The sequence below is a fragment of the Chionomys nivalis genome, chromosome 3, assembly GCF_950005125.1.
Source record: "Chionomys nivalis chromosome 3, mChiNiv1.1, whole genome shotgun sequence".
Classification (NCBI taxonomy): Eukaryota; Metazoa; Chordata; class Mammalia; order Rodentia; family Cricetidae; genus Chionomys; species Chionomys nivalis.
The window spans coordinates 106,260,833-106,287,436 of record NC_080088.1 but is presented as its reverse complement, the minus strand read 5'-3'; the positions used below and the strand labels follow the sequence as shown (position 1 = coordinate 106,287,436).

Sequence of the window (26,604 nt, the reverse complement as noted above, 5' to 3'; positions counted from 1 at the left end):
GGACTGTCCACTTGCCTTAACCACGTCTTCGTCTGCTGACCTGCACTCCACCGAGTCCGACAGACCTTGCACTGTGCCATCTTCCTCTACCGAGATCACCTTCACAGGGACAGCCACCGTCTTCCCAGTGAGGATGGCTGTGTTCAGTATCTCTGCCTCCTGGAAGATCAAACACAAGGTCCATTACCTAACCTCCTAACGACCAGTCCCTTGAATGTGTGGATTGCAAATGGCTCAGCTTTTCACCTGGGCACAGGAAGCTTGGTTACCAGTGCTTGATTACCAGCCCTCTGCCAAGAGGCCATTTCTGTGAACACTTGGGTTTTGTAGGAGCATGTGATGGGACCAGTGATGGGGTAAATTCATAACCAACACTGTGTCTGGCAAACATGTATGAGTCTTATTATGTTTCCAGCACTCTTTTCAAGAGCCCTGCAAGTACTGACCCAGAAATCTTCACATCACTAGGTGAGACAGGCAACATTCCTGTTTCTTAGGTACCACAGAGAGGTTTTGTGATTTGCCCGAGGTCGCTAGGCCAAGGAGAAATGAGGGGGAGAGTTCAATTGGGAATTCCAGCTTCTGAATCCTGTACTGGTGACTTAAATCACTCTAACTTTATATACCATGAATCCAACTTAAAAGAGCTTAGATTGGTGATGCCACAAGGAAGACGGGAGTGATCTTGGTTGCTTCTCTCTGCCCTCCTTTCACTTCCTTCCAATTTGTCAGGCTTTTCCTGGGTTATAGCCTCTGAATGCTATTATGGCTGAAACCACACACCCACAGCTCCTCCCATGTAGTTCATGCATGTATAAAACTAACTCCCTCGCTCCTACAAACTCATGAAAACACACATTTTGCCACCAAGCTCTCAAGCTCTTCTTTTAGGGATCAGGCAAGAGATCTGTCTTTAGCTCACCAAATTGCAGGGTGAGTGTAACTGGGCTGTGAGTGTCTAGTTGGACCTGGGCTGGACCTGGGCTGAAAACTAGACTGGCTGTCCCAAATAGTGTTGGAAGGTGCTATGCAGGCCACATGGCTTCAGGGAGTGACCTAACTAGGGCAGAGCGGGAATGAAGGAAAGACACACAGACACACAGTAAAGCTGGGATCGTGTGGACTCTGATAGACATGCTGCAGCACCCTCTTTATTATATACACAACATACACGTTTATATACAGATACACAAGGAGGTGGGGTTATTACATACTGGTAAACAAGTAGGCAGGGTTATTATATACATCTGAGCAAGGAGGCAGATTTAGCTAATCTTGGTAGAACAAATCTCTGTAGGGGAGCAGTCTTCAGGCCATAAATATTGGTGGTGGGAGGGGGGTGGGGGAAGCTATGGTGGACATTTCTGCACACACTGTCAACGTCTGAACATGGACCAGAAAGATTGACAATTCCCTTGCGCCTCATTCCTGGAAGTCTTTGTCATTTTCCTTGAGTCCAAGGCTCTGAGGTCCTTGCTGTGGTCATGCCTATGCTAACAACACACATTCGCTCAGGACTTCCCTGCTCCCTACACATGACACACCCTCCTCAGTTGGCCTCTGGCATGCCTGTCACTGCGGCTTATCCTTCGCTGACAGTGTTCCCATGAGTCCTTTCAGCAAACAAGTCCCATTCCATTCTGTAAAGTCGGAGCTTGCTTGGCCCTTCTTTATAGACTAACAGGGGACAGCTGGATATATGCAGCAGGGTCAACTAGGTGTCACGTGACTTGACTTGCAGCCACTGGATCAGGGTGTCCCTGCTCTAAACTCAGGCTCTGGAGGGCTGAGGCACTCTCCTTGGGGACAAAACTTGTAAAGAGTCTTGTGAATTTGATTTTCGTGTGGAATCTGAACTGCCTGCGAGTAGCTTGCCAGAATATGGAGTAGCAGTTATCTCCAAGTGACACCGCCACCTCTCTTATGGCAAGCCTGCTTTTCATGTAAGATACACTGTTTCCCTCCCTCGTGAGGCTCACAGCATGTCAGCTCCTACTAAGCCTTGGCCTCTGCTAACATATGCTATTTTTATCCTAAAAGAAAAGGCTCCGCTTTGCAACATTACTGAACTCGAAGCACAGGCCTCCCCACACTCCACTGAACACACTTTAAAATTTTTTATGTACATTTATTTATTTGCATGCATACACATGTATGCAGGTGTGTGTGCACATGTATGTGTGTGCATGCATGTGTGTATGTGCACGTGCACAAGTGTGTGTGTGTGTGTGTGTATGCACGTGAATATGTGTGGAATGGGCACATGTGCCATGGTGTGCATGTGGAGGTCAGAGGACAACCTTTGAGAATCTGTTCTCTTCTTCCACTATGTGGAACACAGGAAGCAAACTCAAATTGTCAGACTTGGTCACAAGTCCTGTCTGCAGAGCCATCTTGCCAGATCTACCCTACAGATATTTCTCTTGGAGTCAAGTGCATTATTATCAGTTGTGAGAAATGATAATGCTCCACGTTTTGCTGGAGGAAGGACCAGGCTGCTCTCAAATCTGGTTAAAGAGGCTTCTCTGTGCAGCAGGCAACAGTCAACACAGAGATGTTTAACTGGCCAGAGTTCTGAGAATGAGAGGCCATGAGTGCTCAGCCCTAAGCGGGGCAGCAATATCAACCCCTACATGGCTCAGGGAAAATTGAAAAGAGAGGAAGGAAGAATGCAAGAGCCAGAGGATGGAGAGAAGAGCTGTGAAATTCTGTCTTCTGGACAAGACGTGGTTGATGAACACCTCAGACCCCAGGAGCTATGCACAAGACCTGTGCCAAATCAAGCCAGACAGAATTGCAGCATGAGCAGGGGAGGGAACCACAAGACTGGTCCCACTCCTAGCTGAGGAATTACTGGAATTTGATGACTCTTGGAGGAGAGAGAGTTATTTTGTTTCAGAAGTATGGCCACTGGTAGAGTGCCCCAAACTCATGCACAGTCTTCATAGGACACAGGAGGTTATTTTTAAAAAGCAGTTAGAGACATATTGGAGGAGGACAGGAAATGGGGTGGGGGTGGATATGATCAAGATAAATTTCTGTGGGACAATGGTCTGTACTCTGTCGCTTGTATTTTAAATAAACGCTGATTAGCCAGTAGCCAGGTAGGAAGTATAGGCAGGGTGACCAGGCAGGAAGTAGAGGCGGGGCAGTGCGAATCCTGGGAAGAGGAAAGTTTCAGTCTGTAGTCCGTCCAGACAGAGAGGAAGCCAGACATAGAGCACGCAAGATGTGACTGCCTTGCTGAAAAAGGTACCAAGCCACATGGCTAACACGGACAAGATTTAAAGGCTAACAAGAATTAGTTAATAAGAAGCCTGAGCTAATGGGTCAAACAGTTTATAATTAATGTAGACCTCTGTTTGATTCTTTGGGACTTAATGGCTGCAGGACCAGGTGGGGTAGAAACTTGTATGAAATTATCAAAGTGTCTATTGTGACAAACCCACAAGGTTGAAGAGTCAGGTTCCAGATGACTGCCCAAGATCACCTGAGTGAGTCCTTGCATGGAGGGATCATCCAGCTGACCTGGGTAGGCAGGAGGAGGAGTGACCAGGTTTTCCTTGTCCTATTGCGGTCTGATTTGGAAGTGACTTTTACCGCCATATAACCCAATCTATTCTGACTGATAGAATACTTACCCTCAGAATTTGTTCCATGCAGAGGTTGATGGTCTTCTGCCCTGGTTTGTTGGGCGGATCCATCCTAAGTCATTTTGGTGGTCCAATGTTCCCTGCTTGTCCTAGATGTGGCTGATTTCTTAAAGCTTCTCGTTTCCCTTCCATGATCAATAACCTAACAAACCAGGGGCCTCGAAGCAGACCAATGACTCTGCAACGAACACTTGGCAAGTAAAGATACATGGATAAAAGAGTATCCTGCATGATTCACAGAGTCACACGACAGCTTCTATCATGAGACTGATGTTTTCCTTCTTTCTTTTTACTCTTAAATTTTATTTTATTTGGGGGGGTTTGAAAGGTCAGAGGGTGAATATGAAGGGATGGGGAAATGAATGGAATGGAGATGCATGATACGAAAGACACAAAGAATAAATAAGAAGAGGGGAAAATAACCTAACAATCAGAGTGATAACTCACCACCCTGTCCTTGCCTTTTGTTTGCCTTCTGAAGCCCTTCCCACCCTGGACTCACACACCCTCAATAAACTTCAAACACTGTCAGGATGACGAGTGGGGGAGGTTTTCATGGGTACCACATTAAACACAGAGAGTTGTTAGATGACCACAGTGATAGTAGATCTAATTAGCAATAAGACTGCAGGGCCATAAATAAGCCCCAAGCCTCTTCTGGCCAGTGGGAAGCATCACTCAGTCTGATGCCTGTGACACATACAGATTTACAAACCACTCTCTGTGGCACCAAGTGCATGGGTGCCTGGGTTTAGTGGCAGGAGTATAGTGCAGCGAATCCTGCGTTTTAATAGTCCCGCTGAAATAAGATCATTCCTCCACCTGACGGGGAGCAATAGGAGTTTGAACAGCACAGCAGCCTCCTCATCAATCTCCCACTTAGGCTGGCTGCTCTGTGTCATCAAGACACAACTGGCGATATCTTTTCCCTCTTTTATTAATGTGGATTTAACTGTTTTATCAAAGCCACACATGTTCACTGTTACAGCACACTTGCTGAATAGTTCGTGAAAAGATACCCCACAAGCATCCGGTTCTCCACAGCCATTTCTGCTTCTTCAACCCTAACTCTCCTGCCCATACTATGAACATTCTCCTATGGGTTGAAGTGATGTGCTGTATAACCTAGTCTCAACGGAACCATTGTAGATCTCATGTACTGTTCTGATTTCATTGATGTTGCTCTAATAAAATGCTCTATGGAAAGAACCCTAGAGCGGGAAAAGGTTTATTTGAGCTTACAATTTTGGGTTATAGTCCATTGTAAAGACAGGATCTTAAGCCAGGCAATTAATTATATCACATCCACAGTCAAGAACAGGGAGAGAATGCACACATGCATGCTTAGTGTTCAGCTCACTGTTTCTACTCTTACACAGCTCAAGACCCAAACCTAGGGGGTAGGGATGCCCCTACTGGGCTGGTCGTCTGACCTCATTCAACTCAATGAAGAAAAGTCAGTCCTTCACAAATGGACACACAGACTATCCCCATCTACGTAGTCCCTATTCAGACTTTCGAGATGAGTCTAGGTTGTGTCAAATTGACATTTACAATTCATCTAAATACCAATTGGCGGTGTGAGAGATGAGATGTTGCCTCTGCTGCATTTGGTTCTCTCTCCTTTAGACACCTTACGTGTTCTTGGCTGGGTCTCTTTACTGGCTATAACTAGTATTTCAAGGAAACTGTTCTAATCAGGTATTGGGGGAGATCAGAAAGCAGAGGTTACACGCTGCAGTTTGGAGATAGTTATACTCTGGAGATCTGATGTGCAGTAGGGTGACTGTGGTTGGTGAGAATGTTCTAGATACTTGAAATTTGCCAATGGAGTCAGGCTTCATGTCCCATACCAATAACAACATCAAATAAACTATGTGAGCTGATAGTTCTATTATCTACTCTGACGATGGCAACCATTTCAGAATGTAACCAGAACACCATCCTACACACTTAAGCTAGGAGGAAATGAGATAACATACTGACTCCCGAATAGTCCTTTGGTATTGCCATAGAGAGATTGAGTCTAGCTTCCCTCCTTCAATGAGACCTGGCTTTAGGGACATATGGCTGGAGTCTAGGAAGCTGTGTGACTCCTGAGGTGAGGCCATAGAAGGCAATGCAAATACCACCTGGCTTTTTCCCAGGGGTCCTTGCTCTTGGAACTTAGCTGCCATGCCACAAGGAATCCTGAGTCACTCACAGAGGGATCTGTCTGGTTGGCAGGCTCAGGGGAAGCCCAGTCGTGACCTACCAGATACAGACTAAAGAGGCCTCTGTAAGGACTCCAAGCCACCACCTCATTGTACTGGACAAGGGACCCTGGGCAGGAGCCACCTAGCTGGAATTGAAAGTGAAAATGGATGACTGGTGTTTTATGTGAGCATGTGCAATGGCTCTCAAGGTTCCGTCCACCTTGAGAGATGAAGGTTCTTGGCCATCCTTCAGTCTGTCACATGCTGACTCCCTAGCCTGCAGGAGCCAAGTTTCCTGCTCCTACTTCCTCTGTGACTCTTGGCAAATGAATGGCAGCTCTGTACCTTCATTTCTGCATCTGCAGAATAAAAGCTTAAACGCTTCAAGTCATCTGACTGAACTGAGGGTTGCGCGCGTGACAGTCCTTAGGATGCGATGGTTGGTGATAGCCCAAACATGCTAGGATTTATTGCTTTCACCTGCTTTACCCGACTTCTAGCCTTTCAGCCACATCTGGCCTCTGGGAGCTCGAATGCAGGAAGGAATCCCGGCTCGGGGGTGGTTTATGAACAAAGTGCTGGCAAGCCAAACGACCTTGGCTGAGGTAATGTGAGCTCCTGGGAGCTAAGTTTCCTTATTCTGAAAGTCAAGGATGGTCCAGCAAAGTCTGTTCACGTGTCAGTGTGCAGCCTCTGAGTTCCCTTTCCTGTATCATATAGCCCCTTCTTTGCCCTTTCTGGAATGTATGACTTTGTAAGTCTCTGAATCTCTTTGTACCTTGCTCTCATCAGCCTGGGCATCAGGTTTCCAGGCTGCATCCACTGGAACGGGGTGAGTTAATGAGCTCAGCTCTTAAGAGTGATTGATGTTATTAAGTTTTCAATAAGGTTGGTTATTATTAACTGTATCATAATGTATGCAACGACTTATACGGATCCAGTATGTTCTTGGCAAAGGGAAAAGGCTAGAGAGATGAGAGAGGGAAGAAAAAAGAAGAGGAGGGAGGAGAAGGGAGTCATGGGAGAGATACAATCTATTGCAATATTTTGGGGGACTCATACTCCATCAGGAGTTAGACCAGGATGGGAATGATGTCCCGTTGGTGGCTCTCAGCACACATGGCCACTACTCAGATAGATGCCATCTTTAGGACTAAAAGCAAGCATTTCTTATTCATAGCTCCCATCCCCCCAACCCCCAGCCATGGGCTTGGTACTCAACCTGGGACAGATAATAAATACCTCATCAGCAATGAACAGCTGGAGGCTTTGAGCCCTGCAGGCTACACTGCGTGGGCATCCTGGGATTTGTGAGAGCCATCTCAGCCATGTGTTACTGTGGCCTCATGTGCTCAAGTTGGGAGACTGAATCTAGGCTCCCCAGCCACGCATGGTAAGTGTCCCCAGCATGTGCGGTCTCCAGTGAAGATGGGTGAATTAAACAAAGATATCACCTCCTGGTCTCTTGCATGAACATCAAATCCACAGTAGGTTTTTCTCATGTGGATACAGATGGGTATCTTCCTCAACTGCTTCCACTCCTGGCCTCTCCATAAACACTCAGAGCTTCAAGGTCTCAGCCTGAGCATTCTTATACAGTTTACCTTTGACAGCAGCTGACCTGGGGATGTCAGGCTTTACTTGGGGATGGAGGTGATCACATCACTTGGTAAAGAGAATCTCACACCTGATTCCAAGAGGATTTTTTTTTTTGTCTTCCTGAGACAGGGTTTGTATTGTGTAGACTTGGCTGTTCTGGAACACATACTGTAGTGTAGACCAGGTTGGCCTCGAACTCAAAGAGATTAACCTGCCCTGCCTCTGCCTCCCAAGTGCTAGGATTAAAGGCATGTGCTCCCAATGCCAGGCTTCAATGGGACAATTTTAGCTCCAGCCAAATGTGACCTGTTGGGGGCTTGTTGCTGCTGCCTGTTGTGCAGCCCCCGGATGGAGATAGGGGAGCAGGGGTGAGGAGATGCAGAGGCAATGATACAGACTCCAGAAGATTCCAATGTAGATTTTAAGGGGTTAGGGAAATTAAGCTGCTGCAGGAACGTTTTTGATTGGTCCTTTTAAAACTGACAGTCACTACTACCATGTTGTGATTGGCTAGGAGCACGTGTCATTAGTTACTGTGCATTTAGTCCACTGACAGGTTCTTCTGGCCAATTTTGCTTATTCATTCTAAGTTTGCAAGCGCTTTCTTGTACTTGAGCTATTGCCCTGCCTCAGTGACCTTTTAGATACGAGGATAGTTTGTTCATGTCTGGATTTCTGCAGAGGAGGTGAGAATTGATGGTTTTATATAAAACTCTGACTTTGCTGTTTGGCCTAGCTTCTGTGAACACTGGAACAAAACACATGTACAGTGACCTGCAGGTGCCACTGTGAGACTCTCCCTGGCAGACTGTGCTCATGTCTGAGAAGGACAGAGATGCTACAAACCCTTCCCTAGCTGCCTAACCTCAGCAGAGACAGGCATGCATTTCCCCCATGACCCTCTGGGTCCTCCAGCACCTTCTGCTATCGGGGACTCCCCCCAGACTTTCTGCTCTCAGCCTGCCTGACAACTTCCCCAGCATCACGACAGCAAGTCTTGGTTTTGCATAACTAATTTCAAATCTTACGTAGCATCTAGTTTGGGAACTAAGCAGTGGAGTGACAGCTGTTTAATTAACTCCTCAAGCTGATTAGACAGTAGTACTGAAATCCCTCAAGAAGGAATTTCTGACCTGGGGAGAGCCCCCGGGCACTATGTACTGCCGTGGGATGGACTGGGTTTAGAAAGCCGTGAAACCGCTGGATCGTGCATTTCTGGGGTCCTCAAGGGTGTGGTCAAACATGTGTTTTTGTTTATTGTATTAGCTGCTGTTACACGAGATGCGACATGAGGATAAGAAAAGGAACCTCGACTCTGCCAAGAAAGCACATTCTGAATAAAGCTGTGGCACCAAACTGAATTTTCTCCCAACCCCTGGCTTGTTAGTATGTTGCTTGAACATGTGTGCTTGCTTGTATTGGTCAGGATGAGCCTCCTCCCCACACAATGGGTGTGTGCATTCCTTTCCATGAGTAAGACAAATTCAAGTTAATGAGCTTAGGGTTTTAAGCCAATTTCATCCTCAAGATTACAGTTGTACAAAGAAGAATCGGGAAGGAATGGGGGAAGCCCAGTGTTCTTGGATTGCATGTGTGAGGCCGAGCCAGGTTGGGGGGACCCAGGACACTCCACGAGGAACAGATTCCTTCTTTTTTTAAGTTTTAGTAGGCACCGTGGAGTGCACGGTCCCAAAACCCGGTGGGAGGGATGAACAGCGGGTCAAAAAGGAGCATAACAGTCAGGCAAATTGGTGCAAGCTTGTAATGCCAGCATTTGGGAAGTAGAGGCAGGAGGATCAGGAGTTCTGGGCTGTCTTTGGCTACAGAGGGATTTGAGGTACCTGGGCTACATGAGAATCAGTCTTAAAACAAGACAGCATCAAAAACAGCACACACACACACAAAACACACACAACCAACCTAGTTAAACAATGGAATAAAAACAACACTGCTCATCTTCCTGGAGGCTCTTAGGGGATAGACTTTTGAATTGTCCTTCACCAAGGTATTTTTCTTATATATTGAAGATATACAGTCTCCCTGGGGACCAGCAGATTTCGGCTCCATAATGATGATGTAGGGACAGTTAGTGGATGCAGAATGCATAGTTCATACCATCCACTCATTTAGAGTGAACAGCTCACTAGCTTTTAACCTGTTATCAGGTCTGTGCAACATTGCCACAATTTTAAAATGATTTTTATCATATCCCAAAGAAACTATATCTCTGTTAGCTCTCATCACACAGCCCCACCTCCAGCCTCAACCGGTCACCTAATTCTTGTCCCTGAATTTGTCCTCTATGACTACGTCCTATGAACTGAACCACACTGTGGGTGGTCTTGTGCATCTGGCTGGGTCCATGTTGCCTGCTGATATCAGGCTCGCCCCCACTGTGACACGTGGGTATTTCTTGCCCATCTTGACTCTGCAGAGTTTTCACATGTAGAGTAGAATGACTTCCGATGAACGATCTTCAGTTGTTTCCCCCCCAATCCTGGCAAATTCAGTTTATAAATAACATATATTCTGTTTGTAGAATATATGAATAGGATACAGACGTGATTCCTTAACCCTTCAGACTGAATTCCTTTTCAATGAACCACTACCCTAGTTTGCTTTCTGTTGCTGTGTTAAAACATGGCCAAAAGCAATCTGGAGAGGAAAGGGTTTATTTCAGCTTATAGTGTGCACAGTCCATCATGAAGAAGTCAGGGCACAGGAACTTGGAGGCAGGAATGGATGCAGAAGGCATGGAGAAGTGCTGCTTACCAGCTGCTCCCCATGGCTTGTTAAGCCTCTTACATATGCAACTCAAGACCTCCTGCCCAGAGGTGGTACTACTCACAGTGGGCTGGACCCTCCCATATCATCATCAATCAAGAAAATGCCCTACAGACTTGTCCATAGGCCAACCCGATGAGCGGGAGGCAGTTCCTCAACTGAGGCTTCCCCAGATGACTGTAGCTTGTATTGTTTACAAAACCTAACTAGCAAAATCACACGCTTAAAATCCAAGAAATGGGCAAAAATCGAAACACCCATGCAAATGTGTACTGGCATTTCAAATGTATTTTAATAAATAAAGATTGCCTGAAGATCTGAGAGGAAAACTGGTTAGCCTTACAGACCAGATTATGGTAACACACACCTTTAGTCCCAGTAGCCACACTAGATGCCATAGAAATCGGGAGGGGGGGGAGGGGGTGCATGTCTTTAATCCCAGCCCTAGAGAGGATTATAAAATGAGAGGAAATAGCTCTCAACAGACTGTTTCATTATGAGAGTCCCGGTGGAAGGATCGCCATTTAAGACTGAGGTCTAGGTAAGAGCCAGTGGCTGGCTGTTTTGCTTTTCAAATCTTCAGGTTGAACCCCAATTTCTGACCCTGAGCTTTTATTAATCACGCTTCACAGATGTGTTAAGATTCCGAAATCCAGGCTTTGACTCAGGTGGGGGAGCAGATGCTCTCCATGAGCCCCAGGCTTCTTGGCATAGGGAAATGCAAGATTATCCAGGATGTTTTGAGTCTGGGACCCTGGTTTAGAAGCTTCTAGGAAAATACCATATAAGTAATGTACCCAGAAGTAAACCACACCCAAACCCAACAGCTAAAGCTGGAGTCTGTAAGAAACACAAAGGATAAGAGAATAAGAACTCAGTTTCCTTCATCTCTTTCCCTTTTAAATAGTTTCTATGTGTGTGTGTGTGTGTGTGTGTGTGTGTGTGTGTGCGTGCGTGCGTGCGTGTGTATGCATGTGAATGTAGTACCCTTGGGCCAGAAGAGGGTGTCATATCCCCTGAAGCTGGAGTTACAGGGGCTGTGAACTGCCTGCCATGGGGGTGCTGGGACCTGAACTCTGGCCTTCTGTAAGAGCAATAAGCACTCTTACCTGCTGAATTATCTCTCCAGCCCAGTCTTGTTTTTAAGTGAGCTCTGCTCTTTGAGTCAGAAACACTAAATGCAGTGATTCAGAAAGAAGCTAATAACATGGCCAATGGCTGTTAAGCATGATGATACAGATCGCGGACCGACAGCTGTGGACGGTGACAATGGTTCTTAAGGAAAGTTTCCACCTCGCCCACAACCAGCAAACAGCAGTGCCACAAAACACGGCATGAGTATTTAATCTGTGTTGATAGGTCCTTCCTGATGGCATGAAGTCTTACTCTTTGAAGCCAGGGGGAAGCTCTGCCCGCAGCCTTTAACCAAGCGGGCCTCTCATCCACTTTTCAATTGCTACAGAAAAATGCATGTCAAATTGTCAAAGGCGACAGAATTTTCTGTACGCCCGGAGAAGCGTATCAGTTTTACGGTTCATGAGACTAAGGAATTAATTCAATTGGTTTGGGAAGGGCAGACAGAATTAATAAACATCAAAGGGTCGCTCCGAGGCTGTGCTTTGCAAAAGGGGCCGTTTTGAAAGTGGGCCTTCTTGCTGAGAGAGCTGCAGTCTTTTTTTGGGACCTGCCAACCCCAAGAATTTCAGCAAGCCCCACATGGGAGCCAGAACCAGGGCTTGATCATCTATGCTAATGAGGGTGCTGAGGCGTGGCTAATCCCCAACAGTGCTAAGTGCAAAAGTCATCTTCAGTTTGGCCCCTGAAGACATTATGTTCTTTTTCCCCCTCTTCAGCAGACAACTTCTTAATTATGTTTTTCCTAGGCTAATGTAAAAATGAATTTGCATGTCTGCAGCCCACACTAATTGAAGGAGGGTGAACACCATAAAGATTACTCCAGGAGACGCAGCTAAATCAATTCAGGGCTGAGTCAGCCATGCAGTACCCTGGGCCACTGACCAAGGGAACAGGTTGTCAGCCATCTTTCCCTTCCTAGGACTGGGACTACTGTGGTGGGAGAAGACAACCTTCTTTGCTACTTCCTGAGCCCTGCACTACCACTGTCCTCACACCAGAGAAGGTGAAAGTCAGATGAAGGTCATAGGCCTTGAAGACAAGGAATATAATCCTTAAACCCTCTTCCTCCTCAAGGTTTTGAGACAGGCTATTTATGGCAGTTTAAGAATGTTCTCCACAGGCTCATGTATTTGAACACTTGATCACCACAAGGTGGTGCTGTTTAGGAGAAGTCATGGAACCTCTAAGAGGTAGAGCCACTGGGGGTGGGCTTTAGGGGTTTATTGCCCCACCCTCTTCTAGTTTGCTCTCTCTGCTTCTTGTTTGTGGTTGAAGATGTGAGCTTTCAGATTCTTGTTGCAGCTGTTGGCTGCCAGGTCTCCCTCACGGTTACAGACTCTCCCTCTAGTACCAGAAGCTCAAATAAACTCTTTCATGTATAAGCTGCCTTGGTCATGGAGTTTCATCACAGAAGCAAATGGTAACACATACAAAACACAGGCAAAGCTTAGCAACACAAGACTGTGCTTTGTTTGAGCTATGCTTAGAGGCCTTTCCTATAAATGGATTTATCAACCTGCGACTCCCCCACTCACATCGCATTCCATGCACATCCCACTCTAAGCCATGCAGCAAGTGGCTCTACCCTGCGGGAACTCATGGTTCTGATTCAAGCACATCTGGGAATTAGACACAGTAGGCCAATCCAGTCTGACCCAATTTTGGATGCTTGAACAGTAAGAAAGTATACCCTCTATGGTAACTTTTAGGGAAAACCCTCTATTTAGAGTATTATGCCTATGAATGATTATGTGTGCCTACAATTACAATCTGATGCATCATGGGAAGGGACATATTCAGTTAATAGAGGTTTATGTAACCTAGGCCTGTCAATCAAAATCAAAGCATCACCTATACCCCATCATTAGTAACTTTTCCTTCTCTTGGTCCCATAAAAAGAAGCTGGCAGCTGTGCCAGGGACTCTTGAGTACTCTGGCCGTCTTGCAGTGTGCTCAACCAGTATTATCACTTTGCTGGGGAATAAAGTTCCTTACCAGTTTGCTATCTGTATAAGTTTCTTCAGTTCTTTGAACAGGATGCTAAGAAGGTGGGACACCCAATTCAGACAGAGAATCCAGTTAGCAATGGTGGAAGCTGGTCTTACTTTCAACTGTCCTAATTCAGACATGCACGCCATGGCCAGGCAGCCATGCTTCCCAGTTGTTTGTGGGTTGGGTAAGTGAGCTTGCTGTGGGAGACAAGAGCTGGGAGGACCATCTCAGCCAACCTAGTGGCACCGATACTCTGGTTGGTTCCAGATGTGGGTCCCCCTCAGTTATCCCCTGTGCACTCTGAAGCTATATTCCACCACCCCAGTTGCATCACTGCGGGGGATGTCTCACACTTTCTGGGCTCCAATGCTTCTCCTGAAACCATTTCTCTGTCAGCATGCCAGATGAAGAAAATGGTACCCACAGCTACTTGACTGAGAAAGTCCCAAACCTCAGAGTCATCATCTATCTTTTCTTGCATATGCAAGTCTCACATCCATCAGGAGAAGCTGTCCTGCTTCTCCCATAGCCAACGTGCATTACAGTTCCAGCCACATTCCTGCAGCCCATCCTAAGTACTGTCAATCAAGCCACTATGAGAGGTGTAACCATACTACAAAAAAGCATTTGAAAAGCCCAGGTCTAGTTGACTTGCACCATAATATTTATTCCTCTCAGGATCATGCTTCAAAACAAAACAAAACAACAAAAACACCATTACTGCATCACTGCCTTTTACATCCATAGCCAAGCTTGAAATTCGGATAGAGAGACAGGAACCATTAAAGGGACTTTGGAAGGGAACAAAGCTCCTCATTTCAGAGTCTGATTGGAGCCTCCCAGAGACTGAGTCAAGAATTTCAGTTGGATTTATGTGTCACAAGCCCACTAGCATAGAGGTGTTCCTTATAGAAAGATATTTTAAATAAGACTATTAAGTAGCATGAATGTGTGGGAGTAACCAACCACTTTCTAATTAGATTTCTAATTAGATTGAAGCCATCCTCCACAAGTTGAAACCACATCCTCCACAAGTTGAAATCCTGGCACTGTTACTGGAGGCAGGAACCTACGACCAGACAGGTCCTAGGCCCTGGGTGAGAACCTACTAGTATCATCCTGCTAAACGGACACAGTATTTACCCACTCCTAAAGATACATGGTGAGAACTATTGATCAGAGCATCTCTCAGTCCTCATCCAAGATGCTTCTTTTTGCAATAGATGGTGCTTACCACAGGGACCAACTGGTCAAGTTGCAGGGAATAAGAGACTGCAGAAGGCTCATCCCTAAATGGGATCTCTATATTGTACCTTCTCCTCCCAAGGATGAGGCAGCATTCCAGAAAGGGGATGAATGACAAAAAAACAGTATTTTCTGGACACAGCAGGGCAGCTGCACATGTGAACTCAGCACACACATAATTTTCATAGTAAAATCCAACTCTGTCTCATGCTGGCTCACCCTCAAGTTATTTTCTACAGGGAAGTCAAGAAGCCCAGCTTCACCTGAGTGAAGATCGCTGTAGAGAGGCCCCCAGGCTGCTGCAAGGGGGCATTGTGGATCTATCTCTCCAGCTTCTGCTTCACTGCAACTGTCAAGCTCAGGCAGGATGGCCAAGCCTTCCTGGCCTGTCAGACTGAAGGACATGTCATCACTTAACTCATGTGTCTTGAATGCATCATAAAGTCACTTCCAATCAGTTCCCATTTCCAACAGATAGTCTACACCATGGCCTTATTCTCAAGGCGCTTTGTTCTGGGTTGCAAACTATACCACTGGTAGATCCTTGTAGACAGCTCCAGGTCCCCACATTTCCTAGCTGCATTAAGAAAATCTCATCAAATCCACAAGGCGTGGTGTGTATGAGGACATAGACTCAGCGTGATTAAAGTCCTTCCTACTTTGGCTCAGTACAGGAGCATCAGCGACAGTGGGACATCCACACCATCACCACTTTCTGTTGCTGCTTTTATTTTTATTTTTTCACTTAATTAAGCTGGACTCTATAGGAGGGCTGAAAGCCATATGCAGTCAACAAAGCAACCATGGATGATGCTCTCAGCTGGATAGCCCAAGGTCATGGGTTCAGACACACCGGGCTACAGGTTTGCTCTAATTTAGCAGGCTGGGGTGGTGGCTCCAGCTCCATCTAAGAGCTTTGTGATATGAGAAACCATAGGCGCATCAAAGCCAAACCATTGCATCTTTCTGAGATCCTGGTACTCCTGAGGTTGGGGATGGTGGAATGATGCACAACCTAGGCTGATTAAGCATCATCAGGTCACAGCCCAATTCCCCTCTGAGATATCAGAAACCTCCAGAAGGTAGACACAGACAGCAGTCAGTTTTCATGTCTTTGTAGTGGTCCTCGAATGTAGGGACAGGCTGAAATCACCCGAGGGGGTTAGACCTTAGCCCCAGGTTTAGATTCTGGATTGATTATTATGGATTGCAATTTAGCAGCGTGGGTACCTTCAAAGATGATCCTATTAGGCCTGCTTAGGCCTGTTAACATATGCACTCACGAACATAGGCCGAGATAGATCAGTCAATCAATATAAAAGGCAAATCAAGAAACTCAAGTCAGATAAAAAAAGATTTAATGGTGCCTGCTACTTAAGGTGTATTAATAGAGATTGTTGGTGGGGTGACAAGATGGCTCAGTGGGTAAAGGTGCTTGCCACTAAAACTGAAGACCCGAGTTTGATTCCAAGCCCCACAAGTTGGGTGAGGAGGAGCTAGTCTTATATTTTTAATCTGACCTCCACTCATGCTCCATAACATGTTTAAGCCAACACACACACACACACACACACACACACACACACACACACACTTCATTTCAGGAAGCAGGAAGTTCAATAGGAACTGTGACTTACAGGGCCAGCTGTTCCCCAGGTGAGACTGGATGCCATAATGACTTAGAAGTTCCTTGTTCATGTATCAAGCTTGTTGTCATGGTTTCTTGGGGTTTCTCTGACCTCTGAGCTCCAACAGTTTGCTATGGCCCCCAACCAACCACCCCTCCCTTCATTCCAATGCGTCCTTCATTTCTGCAGCATATGGAAACAGGAGGCTGTGATCTTACTTTTAGACTTCCTTTGTGACTTTTAGATGTATTTATTTTTATTGCATGCATATGGGCGTTTTGCCTGCATGGATGTCTGTGCATCATGTGTGTATCCACAGATCCCAGAAGAGGGTGTCAAATTCCCCTGGAGCTGGAGTTACAGGTATTTGTGGTCTGCTATGCACACGTTGGGAATCAAACTTGGATCCTCTGGGGAAAAAAAAGTCAGTGCTCTTGAGCCATTTCTCCAGCCGCTCATTTGTCATTTAAAAAGGGCTCTGTCCCCTGTTCTAGATCACAGATGGACGAGGGTGGACCACTGCAGGCTTCTCCCATGGCACGGTGTGGCTGGTCATCATACTCCAAAGCTCAAAAACAGGTCACTCCAGTTATAGAAGGTTCTAGTCTTTCCTTGACTTGCTCACACTTTTGATAAAACTGTTCATGCTGGCCATTTGGACCATGGTGACAAAAAGCCACACTTCTTCAAAATGCAATGGATAATTGACTGTGGGGGGCCCAGCCTCAGTTACTACATCCACAACACAACCACCACACCTTAAGGGTCAGGGAACGCTGCAGAAGAAGGCTCAGAAAAATTGGAAGAGCCAAGAGGTTCAGAACATCTGCTCTGAGATAGTGGTATCTATATAGGATAGGAAAACTGTACCCATCAAACAAAATCCGAGCAATATCAATGCCAGCTGATGTGTCAATATGAACATGGTAAATATCACAAGACTCCATGCTAATTGCTTGAAGCTTTTCTTGTAGCTACTGAGAGAGAGGGAGAGTCAGTCTTCTGTATGAACGAGCCCACTGGTAGGTTATCTAATATCATGTGATCACCTCCATATATGAGCAACACCAAATGGACTAGGTAGTTGCAATAATAAAGAATAAGAATAATAAAGAATAATTTGAGTAGGGAGGGAGAACAGGAAGAGTTGGAGGGAGGGAAGAATGGGGAGAACAAAGGGAATACAGAGCAGGAATTGAAAAAATTAAAACACACATGCTCCGCCACGGACTCTCGGCACACCCTTGAATTCACATCTCGTTACCGGATAGTTTTTTAGTGAGGGAAGAACTGAGTCTGTGTGTAGTCAGAGGGTTAGAAATGAAACTCTAATTTGGCTTGCAGCAAAACATAATTTAAGAGTTAGACCATTGCAAAAAGAATTCATAAAAGCGATTCCAGTAGAGTACATGACACAGTGACTCTGATGCCATGGAGGAAGGATGCTAAGAAAATGAAAGCACGGAAATTAAATGAAGAGAGGGGGCAAGCCTTCTCATTTGCAGATCTGGGGAGGTTTGAAAAGGAGGAACAGGAGGCACTGGGGTGAAGAGACACAACCTGCCTGTCACAATTTCCCCAGAAATCAGCGGCGAGTGTAGGATTCGAGTCCTTGCTTGTCGGAGGCTCAGCTGTAACTCTAATTTTCTCAGGCTCCTATCAAGAGAATTTACACTAATGCCTAGTCTACATTACTCGAGAAGATAAATCTCCTTTTGACTAAGGCTTTGCCTCCAAACGGCTACATTTCTATAAAATCTGTTTTATAATGACCTGCAGGCTTGTTCCTGTCTGCCCCAACACAAAGCTAGGATTTTTCTCATTTCTTTTCTAAAATATAGTATGTTTCATAAAATTTCCCATTTTGCCTAAATCTGTTTAAAATATTATAGTCACTTGGAATCACAAAATCCATATGTAATGTCAATAATAATGACTTACGTATGTTAATAAGATAGTTTTTTAATAACTGTTAGAAATATAAGCACCATTATAGTAGGAGTATCTAATGATTTTTTTCTTTTCAAAGACAATCTATGTGGGATAAATCCATTATCTTAAGGGTATTTTGATAAAGAAAAATCTATGTAAAAAGCTCTATGTATCCGTATGCGATTGTTAAACCCCATTAAACATGCTTAATAATTAGCTGGGCCAAAGAATCTCATTAGACGTACATCAAGTGTGCACTGAAGTCATATTTGGAACACTTCATTAAAGGCAACACGGGCTTCCCTGCATAACTTAAATACAAACTCCAGTCAAATTAAAACTTGAATTTATGTCCCTCCCACCTGATCTGGGAGAAGAAATCTTGCCACCACCAGGGACCAGCCTTGGTTGGGCTATGTCTCAGTCAGCTAACGGGCCCATTTAGGTATGATTTACATGCCACATGCTTATTTTAAAAGGACAGTTCAGCGCCTTTTACGAAACTATGCAATTGCACAGTAATCACCACAGTCTAGTTCGGGGAGAATCCTTCATGTCAAAGTTGGCTAGTGTTCCTTTGTAGTTAATTCTATATTACTCTCTTACTTTTTCTGTCTACGCTTGTATTTTTGATGATCTCACACACACATACACACACAATCCTAGAACATGTGACAATATGTCTTCTGTCCTCATCTCTCAGCATGATTTAAACCTTTGATATTTTTATGTGTGAATATGTGTGTGTCTCTCTGCACGTGTGTTCATGTGAGTGCAGCTGCCCAGGGAGGCCAGAAGAGAGCACTGGGTCCCCTGGAACAGGAGCTACAGATGGTTGTGAGCTGCTGTGTGGGTGCTTGGAACTGAACTCAGGTCTTCTGAAAGAGCAGCCAGTGCTCCTAACCACTGAGCCATCTCTCCAGATCCTAACATGATGGTTTTAACATTGATTCTCATTGTTTAATTCTGTGGCTACACCAGTGTAATTGCCTATCCAGTCACTTAACTGCATTTGGGTTGCCCCACTGTATTTTGTAGTGGCCTGCCTGTTGTATGGGATGGTTCGTGAGTTGGACAGGGGCTGGAGATGAAAGAGAGAGAGAGGAGAGAGAGAGAGAGAGAGAGAGAGAGAGACAGAGACAGAGACAGAGAGACAGAGAGACAGAGAGAGAGAGAGAGAGAGAGAGAGAGAGAGAGAGAGAGAGAGAGAGAAAGGTCATCCTTGAAACAAGAATGCTCCCTTTATTGTGTTCCAGGGAAGCTTATATAGGGCTCTCCTAACTCTTGGGATTTTTCAGTTGCAATCCCACCAGAAACCACTCCGCTATCATCAGGAGCTCATGAAGGTCTTGCGCTCACTGCAGCTGCAAGCATAGGAAAACAAGTTGTTGACTTTGGTAGGAAAGGGGTCACAGGAAATTCAGGTCTGAGGGTCTGTAGTCCCCAACTGATGGAGGAAGGTCATTGGTTAAATAATAAAGAAACTGCCTAGGCCCATTTATAGGCCAACCCTTAGGTGGGTGGAGTAAACAGACAGAATGCTGGGAGAAAGAAGCCGAGTCAAGAGTCGCCATGATTCTCCCACTCCAGACAGACGCAGGTTAAGATCTTTCCTGGTAAGCCAGCTCGTGGTACTACACAGAATATTAGAAATGGGTTAGATCAATATGTAAGAGCTAGCCAATAAGAGGCCGGAACTAATGGGCCAGGCAGTGTTTAAAAGAATACAGTTTCCGTGTAATTATTTCAGGGCATAAGTAAGCCATGCGGGTGGCCGGGTGCCTGGACGCAGCCCCGCCGTTCCCACTACAACAGAGTGGCACCCAACGTGCTAATAAACTCCACGTAAAACCTGAGAGGGCTTAAAAAGAACATAGAATTTAAGACAGCTTTTTGCTGTTTGTGGGTTGTGTGCGGCAAAGAAATTGTCCTGACTCAGCAACAGGAAAAAACTGGCTGTTTTAAAATGCCGGCTTTCTGGGCTGTGCCGCCATCGCGATCTCTGTCTGGCTCCTGCGGGAGAAAGAGTCTTTGAATGGAGCATTTGGAGTAAAGTGCTACGGCTTGCTTGATGGCAATGTGGACTACTGTGTGCCTGGAACTGTGAATGGTTCAGGGGCACCAAACGGCTCAGAGGCACATGCAGCTCCACCACGCTACTGGTGCAATGTGCAAGGATCACAGGCACGAGCGGCACCGCCATGTTGGACTGGGCGGGGCAAGCAAGCAGTACCTGTTTTTGTTAGCGATTTAAAAGCACAAAACAAAGTGCTCCTGGATAGTAAAAAAAAATTACAGATTCACAATAGAACTGATTCAGACACTGTTGGATGAATGTACGTAGGCTTCAGAGAGAGAAAAAAATATATATAAAGAATAAAGTTAATGTTTTAAAAAAAGGGTAAAGTCTTTAAAGAGACAGAGTACAGATAGTTATAGATTAAAAGAAATGAAAAATAAGCCACGTAAAAATGGAAAATTCACAGAGAGTCTGGATACTTTGTATTATTGTGTTTTCTTTAAAATTTTTGACTGTAAAGGAGCTAAATGCAGAGAGACATTTCATTATATGGGCTGCCAAGCTAAACCAGAATGGATATAAGGGTATTATGATTTCAGAATATGGGTCTAAGGATATGATGCTTTGGACAGGGTCTTCTTTTGTTTTCACAGAGGATGCGACCCTGTGGATTTCTTCTATCCCAATATGGTATGATAGACCACGCCCTCCTGAAAGGTTGCTGTGAACACCCTCAAAAAATTACTTCACTCAACTGCCAACTGAGATGACCCTGGCACACAGGTTATACCATGAAAGACCTAGTTAACGATGCCCCCATTCAGCAGGAAGCAGTTTGGAGAGAAATAACTGCGCCCATATTCCCAAATATTGTTTATAAATGTTCTTTTACATTTAAAGGGGGATATGATATAGATATGAATAATTTGCTTTGGTGTGGATTTGAAGGTCAATTTTGTTATATGTATATGCATATTTCTAATCTTGATTAAGGTATTGTGATTGTATAGTTCATTTAAAAATGTAATGTATATAGGTTGTTAATGGATAATCATCAATAATTGTCAAGCTTTTAGTCATGTTAGTTAGATTTTCTAGATGTGCATAGATATATTTCAGCTAGATAGGCATTCTTCATATCTTTCAAAGACTGCAGAATATGGCATTTAATGTTTTAATAACTTAGGGCTTTTCATGACAATGAGACACATCTGCTCCTGGCAGCACCAATCTACTTCAAGAGGAAGATGGGCATCGAAGAGGCTCCTTATGGAGTTTGATAGCCATTTGGGCAAGAAACTGCTCTTGCCTGGACTGTTGCATAAACTGGACACAGAGAACCCGCAGAAAGAGGACTGCTGAACTTGCCTAAAGGTGAGATGGATTTTCGGGGTTCCTGACTCATGAAAGAGTCTGCAAGACATTCTGCAGGACACAGCAAAAAGTGACTGAACTGTCTTTGGAATTTCCTGCTTCATGGAAATGTCTGCTGAAAACTATGGGCCTGTAGGCCGAAGATGGATGCCCCAACGGTACAGAAGAACTTTGGATGACTGTCCAGGCAGCGAAATGTTTCTGTCATTTCTAGAGTTTTGGATTTCTTGTTTACTTAAGTAATATTATATCCTTCTGGAGTCTTTGATGGAGTTGAAGAATGGATAGATAGTTATAGTTTTCCTTAGTTATGATAAGAGATAAAATAGATATAAATATTGTAACTGTAATTCTTGCTTGATAACTGTTTTGCTATATGTAATCTTACTATGTTAAAGTGAAATCCTTTCTTTTTTGTTTAAACAGAAAAAGGGGAAATGATGGAGGAAGGTCATTGGTTAAATAATAAAGAAACTGCCTAGGCCCATTTATAGGCCAACCCTTAGGTGGGTGGAGTAAACAGACAGAATGCTGGGAGAAAGAAGCCGAGTCAAGAGTCGCCATGATTCTCCCACTCCAGACAGACGCAGGTTAAGATCTTTCCTGGTAAGCCAGCTCGTGGTACTACACAGAATATTAGAAATGGGTTAGATCAATATGTAAGAGCTAGCCAATAAGAGGCCGGAACTAATGGGCCAGGCAGTGTTTAAAAGAATACAGTTTCCGTGTAATTATTTCAGGGCATAAGTAAGCCATGCGGGCGGCCGGGTGCCGGTGACCTAGCCCTGCCGCTCGTATTACAACACCCAACATCTCCCCATTTTCTATATAATTAGCACTAAGGTTCTTGACTGGCCCAGGTGTGGCACAAATCTGATGGAAGGAAGGAGAACAACTAACCACATGCAAATCCCACAAGAAATCCAACTGCTCTTGTAAGTTGGAAAATGCCCTAGCAAACATGCTCATTCTACATTCAACAAGAAATTTAATGCTGGTGCTGGCTACAAGATCGCCACAGCAGCTGTCTTGCTGATGGCAATTTCACCTGCCGCAGTGATCATGAAGTCTCGACCAGGACATCTCAGCACAGCTGATTAACCTGGACCATAGTGACAGTCGTCTCCTTCACCCAACAGCTGTTTAAACTTGAGAGCAATTAAGGGCAGAATCATTCAAGGCACAGACAGATGCATGAGAATGGCTGGCTGCCTGTAGGCTATTTAGTCATATGGGACTATCCAGAGCCACCAGCATCAGCACCGGATTCCTGACTGGGGCCCCTTGTACCTGTTGCCAGTGGCTGATGGTACAAGCCCAACGGCCTCTCCAAGCTGTTCCCTGACCACATAACCTTCAGTATACAATCATTTAGTGAATTTTGGCATAGTTCTCTCTAAACTGCTTTCTGCTGTTAGTTAGGCAAAGTAAATTTTTTTTTGGGGGGGGGGTTGTTCACAGCAACCTTTCAGGGGCTCTTGGTCCATCAAACCACATTAGTTTGGAATGATTCCACAGGTTCTCATCTTCTGTGAAAACAAAAACAGAACCTTTTTTCCAAAGCAACAAATCCTTAGACCCATATTTTGAAATCAAGATACCTTTCTTAGCAGTTCTCAGAATCAAATATCTCTCTCCAGTCAAAAAATTAAAAGAAAACACAATAATATACATAATCCAGATTCTCTACACATATTCCATATTCCTATTACTCTCCTTTATCAGAGTGGACTTGAAAAAAATCCACCCCCATCCTTCAGTTCACTCTATTGTCTTTTCTTTATTATGTTCCTGACGGCCAGTCTTCTGGAGGGCGCCCGTCAGAGAGTCCCTAGTTCTCCATCCCAGAGGTGCCTCCTGTGGTGCCTGCACCATCCGGAACTGCTATCTGGTAAGGGTCGTGGGATGCAAAAAACACACAGACACATACCCATCTTCAATCCACCCTCACTATTCCCGAAGGCTATCTCTCAGGGATCCTGAGCTTCCAATCTCGCTGGGGACCTCCACCTGTAGTGGCCCGACTGCAGTAACAGGATGGTTTGCAAGTCAGGTAAGGGGCTGGAGACTGAAACACACACACACACACACACACACACAGAGAGAGAGAGAGAGAGAGAGAGAGAGAGAGAGAGAGAGAGAAGAGAGAGAGGGGGGGTCATCCTTGAAACAAGAAAATCCCCTTTATTGTGTTCCAGGGCAGCTTATATAGGGCTCTCCTTAACTAATGGCCACGCCCTAACTCTCGGGATTTTTCAGTTGCAATCCCACCAGAAACCACTCTCCTGTCATCAGGAATTCATGAGGGTCTCGTGCTCAGTGCAGCTGCAAGCACAGGAAAACAAGTTGTTTGCTTAGAGAAGCTGCATGCATAGGAACACAAGTTGTTTACTTTGGCAGGCAAGGGGTCACAGGAAATTCAGGGTCTGAGGGTCTGCAGTCCCCAACAGTATTTGTTCTAAAAAATGTTGATTTAAAAACTCAGGTGTAAACCCTCATGTGCACATATGCCATTGCTTCTTTGGAGAGAGAAAAATGTCAAATCAGATAAAAATGATGCAATTTAAGATTCTACAAATGTAAGTGAGTGCATGGCCCTTATAGTCAAGCTTTCTCTCGTTACCTGAGGTCCTCTTAGGTCCCATATAAATTTTAGGACTGTTGTAAACATTAGGAGAAAACACTGTTGCAATTTGGACAGGGTTACTGCAAACTTACAGTTTTAACTATATTCTAACTATGATAAATTCTCTAACCATGAGCATGGGACACTTCCCATTTCTTTGTGTTACCCTAAAGTTATTCATTACTGTCTGATAACTTCAGTGCACAGGATTTTCACTCCTTAGTTAAATTTGTTTGAAAGTATTTTGCTTCGGATGTTACTGTAAATTGGCTATTTTCCCCTATTTTTTCCAGGTAACTCTCTATTGGTGTTTTTTTGTTTGTTTGTTTGTTTTTGTTTTTTTTTGTTTTTTTTTTTGCCCTGCCATATTTCTGAATTCGTTCCAGCAGTGAAATGTGCAGGGTTGTTCACACACTAGGCCATTTTGTCTGTAGGCAGAGACAGGTTTCTTTTCTTCCTTCTGATTATCTTTTTCTTGAGTAGCTCTTTATATATTTCCTGCTCCCTACCCCTCTTGCCACATCCTATGGACCCAAGATGAAATCTTTTTGAGGTTTTGACTTGCATTTCACCAATGATTCATGACACTGAAACTTTTTTTTACATATTTGTTGGCCATATTTCATATCTTCTTTGGAGAAATATTGTGTTGGTTTGAATGAGACTGGCCCCCAAAGATTCATATATATGCATGGTTAGCCCTCAGTTGGTAAGAAGGATTAGGAAGTGTGGCCTTGTTAAAGGAAGCATGGCCTTGTTAGAGGAGGTGTGTCGCTGGGAATTGGCTTAGAGGTTTCAAAATCCCACGTCAGGCCCCAATGGCTCTCCCCCTCTCTCTCTGTCTTTCTCTCTCCCTCTCTACTTTCTGCCTGTAGATCACGATGAAGCTCTCAGCTACTGCTCCAGCACCATGCCTGCCTGCCTGCCACCACCCTGCTCACTATAATGATAATGGATGAACCCTCTGAAACTGTAAGCAAGACCCCAGTTGAATGTTTTCTTTGTATGGCATTGGTCATAGTGTCTCTTCATGACAATAGAACAGTGACTAAGACAGATATCTTGTCAACTCTTTGTATAAGAGTGGGTATTTAATTTTCTTGATCTTACAGGGTCTTTTATTTAGCCTTTCACCATACGAAGTTAGCCATGGGCTTATTTTACCCATATATGTATAAATATAACAAGATATACCATATAAGTTTATATATATTATGTAATAAACCATTCCTATTTAAAGTATATGACTTATTTATTTATGTAAACACTAACAGAAACATTAGCATAACCAATGTAATTAGCATATCAATCAGCAACAACATTTTCCTTGTGGCCCTCGGGAAGTGACATCTCAGCAGTCTCTGCTGATCAATTTTCTGTGATTAAATTAGTATGAATTCTCTAGATTCATATATAATTAGAATAATTTTAGAAAGCACAAATTTCACTAACTTTCAATGATAAGAACTTTCAATTCATTTTGGGTTGGTCAGTAGTGGTGCATACCTTTAATTCCAGCACTCAGGAAGAAAAGGCAGATGAATCTCTCAGTTCAAGGCCAGCCTGGTCTAAGAGTAAGTTCAAGGCTATACATAGAAACAAAAACAAAAAAGAAAAAAAGATTCCTCTTAGGCCCTGTGTGTATCAACAGGGATTTCTTTTTTATTCCTGAGCACTATCCCATTTTGTAAACCAGCCTCCCTTGTATTTTTCAAATGGATCCCAGCTGGTTGTGTTGAATAATCTTTTTCATTATTATTAGAATTGGTTGCTAGTATTTTCCTGAGAAAAATTTACAACTGTATTCATCAGGGATATTGATTAAAAATTTAATTACCATAAGGTTCACACATTACCAACTTATTTTCAAATGTATAGTATGAAGTATACTTATATTGTTGTAAACCAATCATTAGAAGACATTTATCTTCCAATAAAGCTTTATATTCATTAATCAATAACTTAGATCTTCCCCTGGTGACTTTGTCTTCAGATGCCCCATGAAGTTAGAATGATGTAATATATATGTGTTTTGTGCAAATAGTTCATTCATTTCACTTTGTATAAGATTCTCAAGGTTCACCTATACCACAGCAGGGAGGGGACTCAAATTCCCTTACTTTAAAGGCTGTAAAATGTTCCAATGTATGGAGGAATAGCACATTGTGTCCATCGTCCTCTAATGTCCCAACCTGTCAATATGAACAGGCTCCAAAGAATAGGGGTATATAAATATTTCTTTGAGACAGTGTTTTTTTTAACTATTTCAACCATATAATCTAGGATATATGGTAGTTCTACTTTTAATTTTTTTGAGGAATGGTTGTATATTCCACAGAGGCTGCATAGTGAGATAGTTTTACATTGTACAAGTGTTCAGTATCTTCCAATCTTGGTTTTTTTTTTTTTGTTTTTTTGT

General features: G+C 44.1%; 1 protein-coding gene across 1 annotated transcript in view; it reads right to left on the bottom strand.

Moving 5' to 3' along the window:
* The window catches only part of Tmem132d (transmembrane protein 132D), a 630,452-nt gene that overhangs the window by 80,500 nt on the left and 523,348 nt on the right, over positions 1 to 26,604 (bottom strand). The window contains exon 5 of the mRNA XM_057766158.1: positions 16 to 159. Within this exon, the coding sequence (XP_057622141.1) occupies positions 16 to 159 (144 nt within the window). The remainder of the gene's footprint in view (positions 1 to 15; positions 160 to 26,604) is intronic.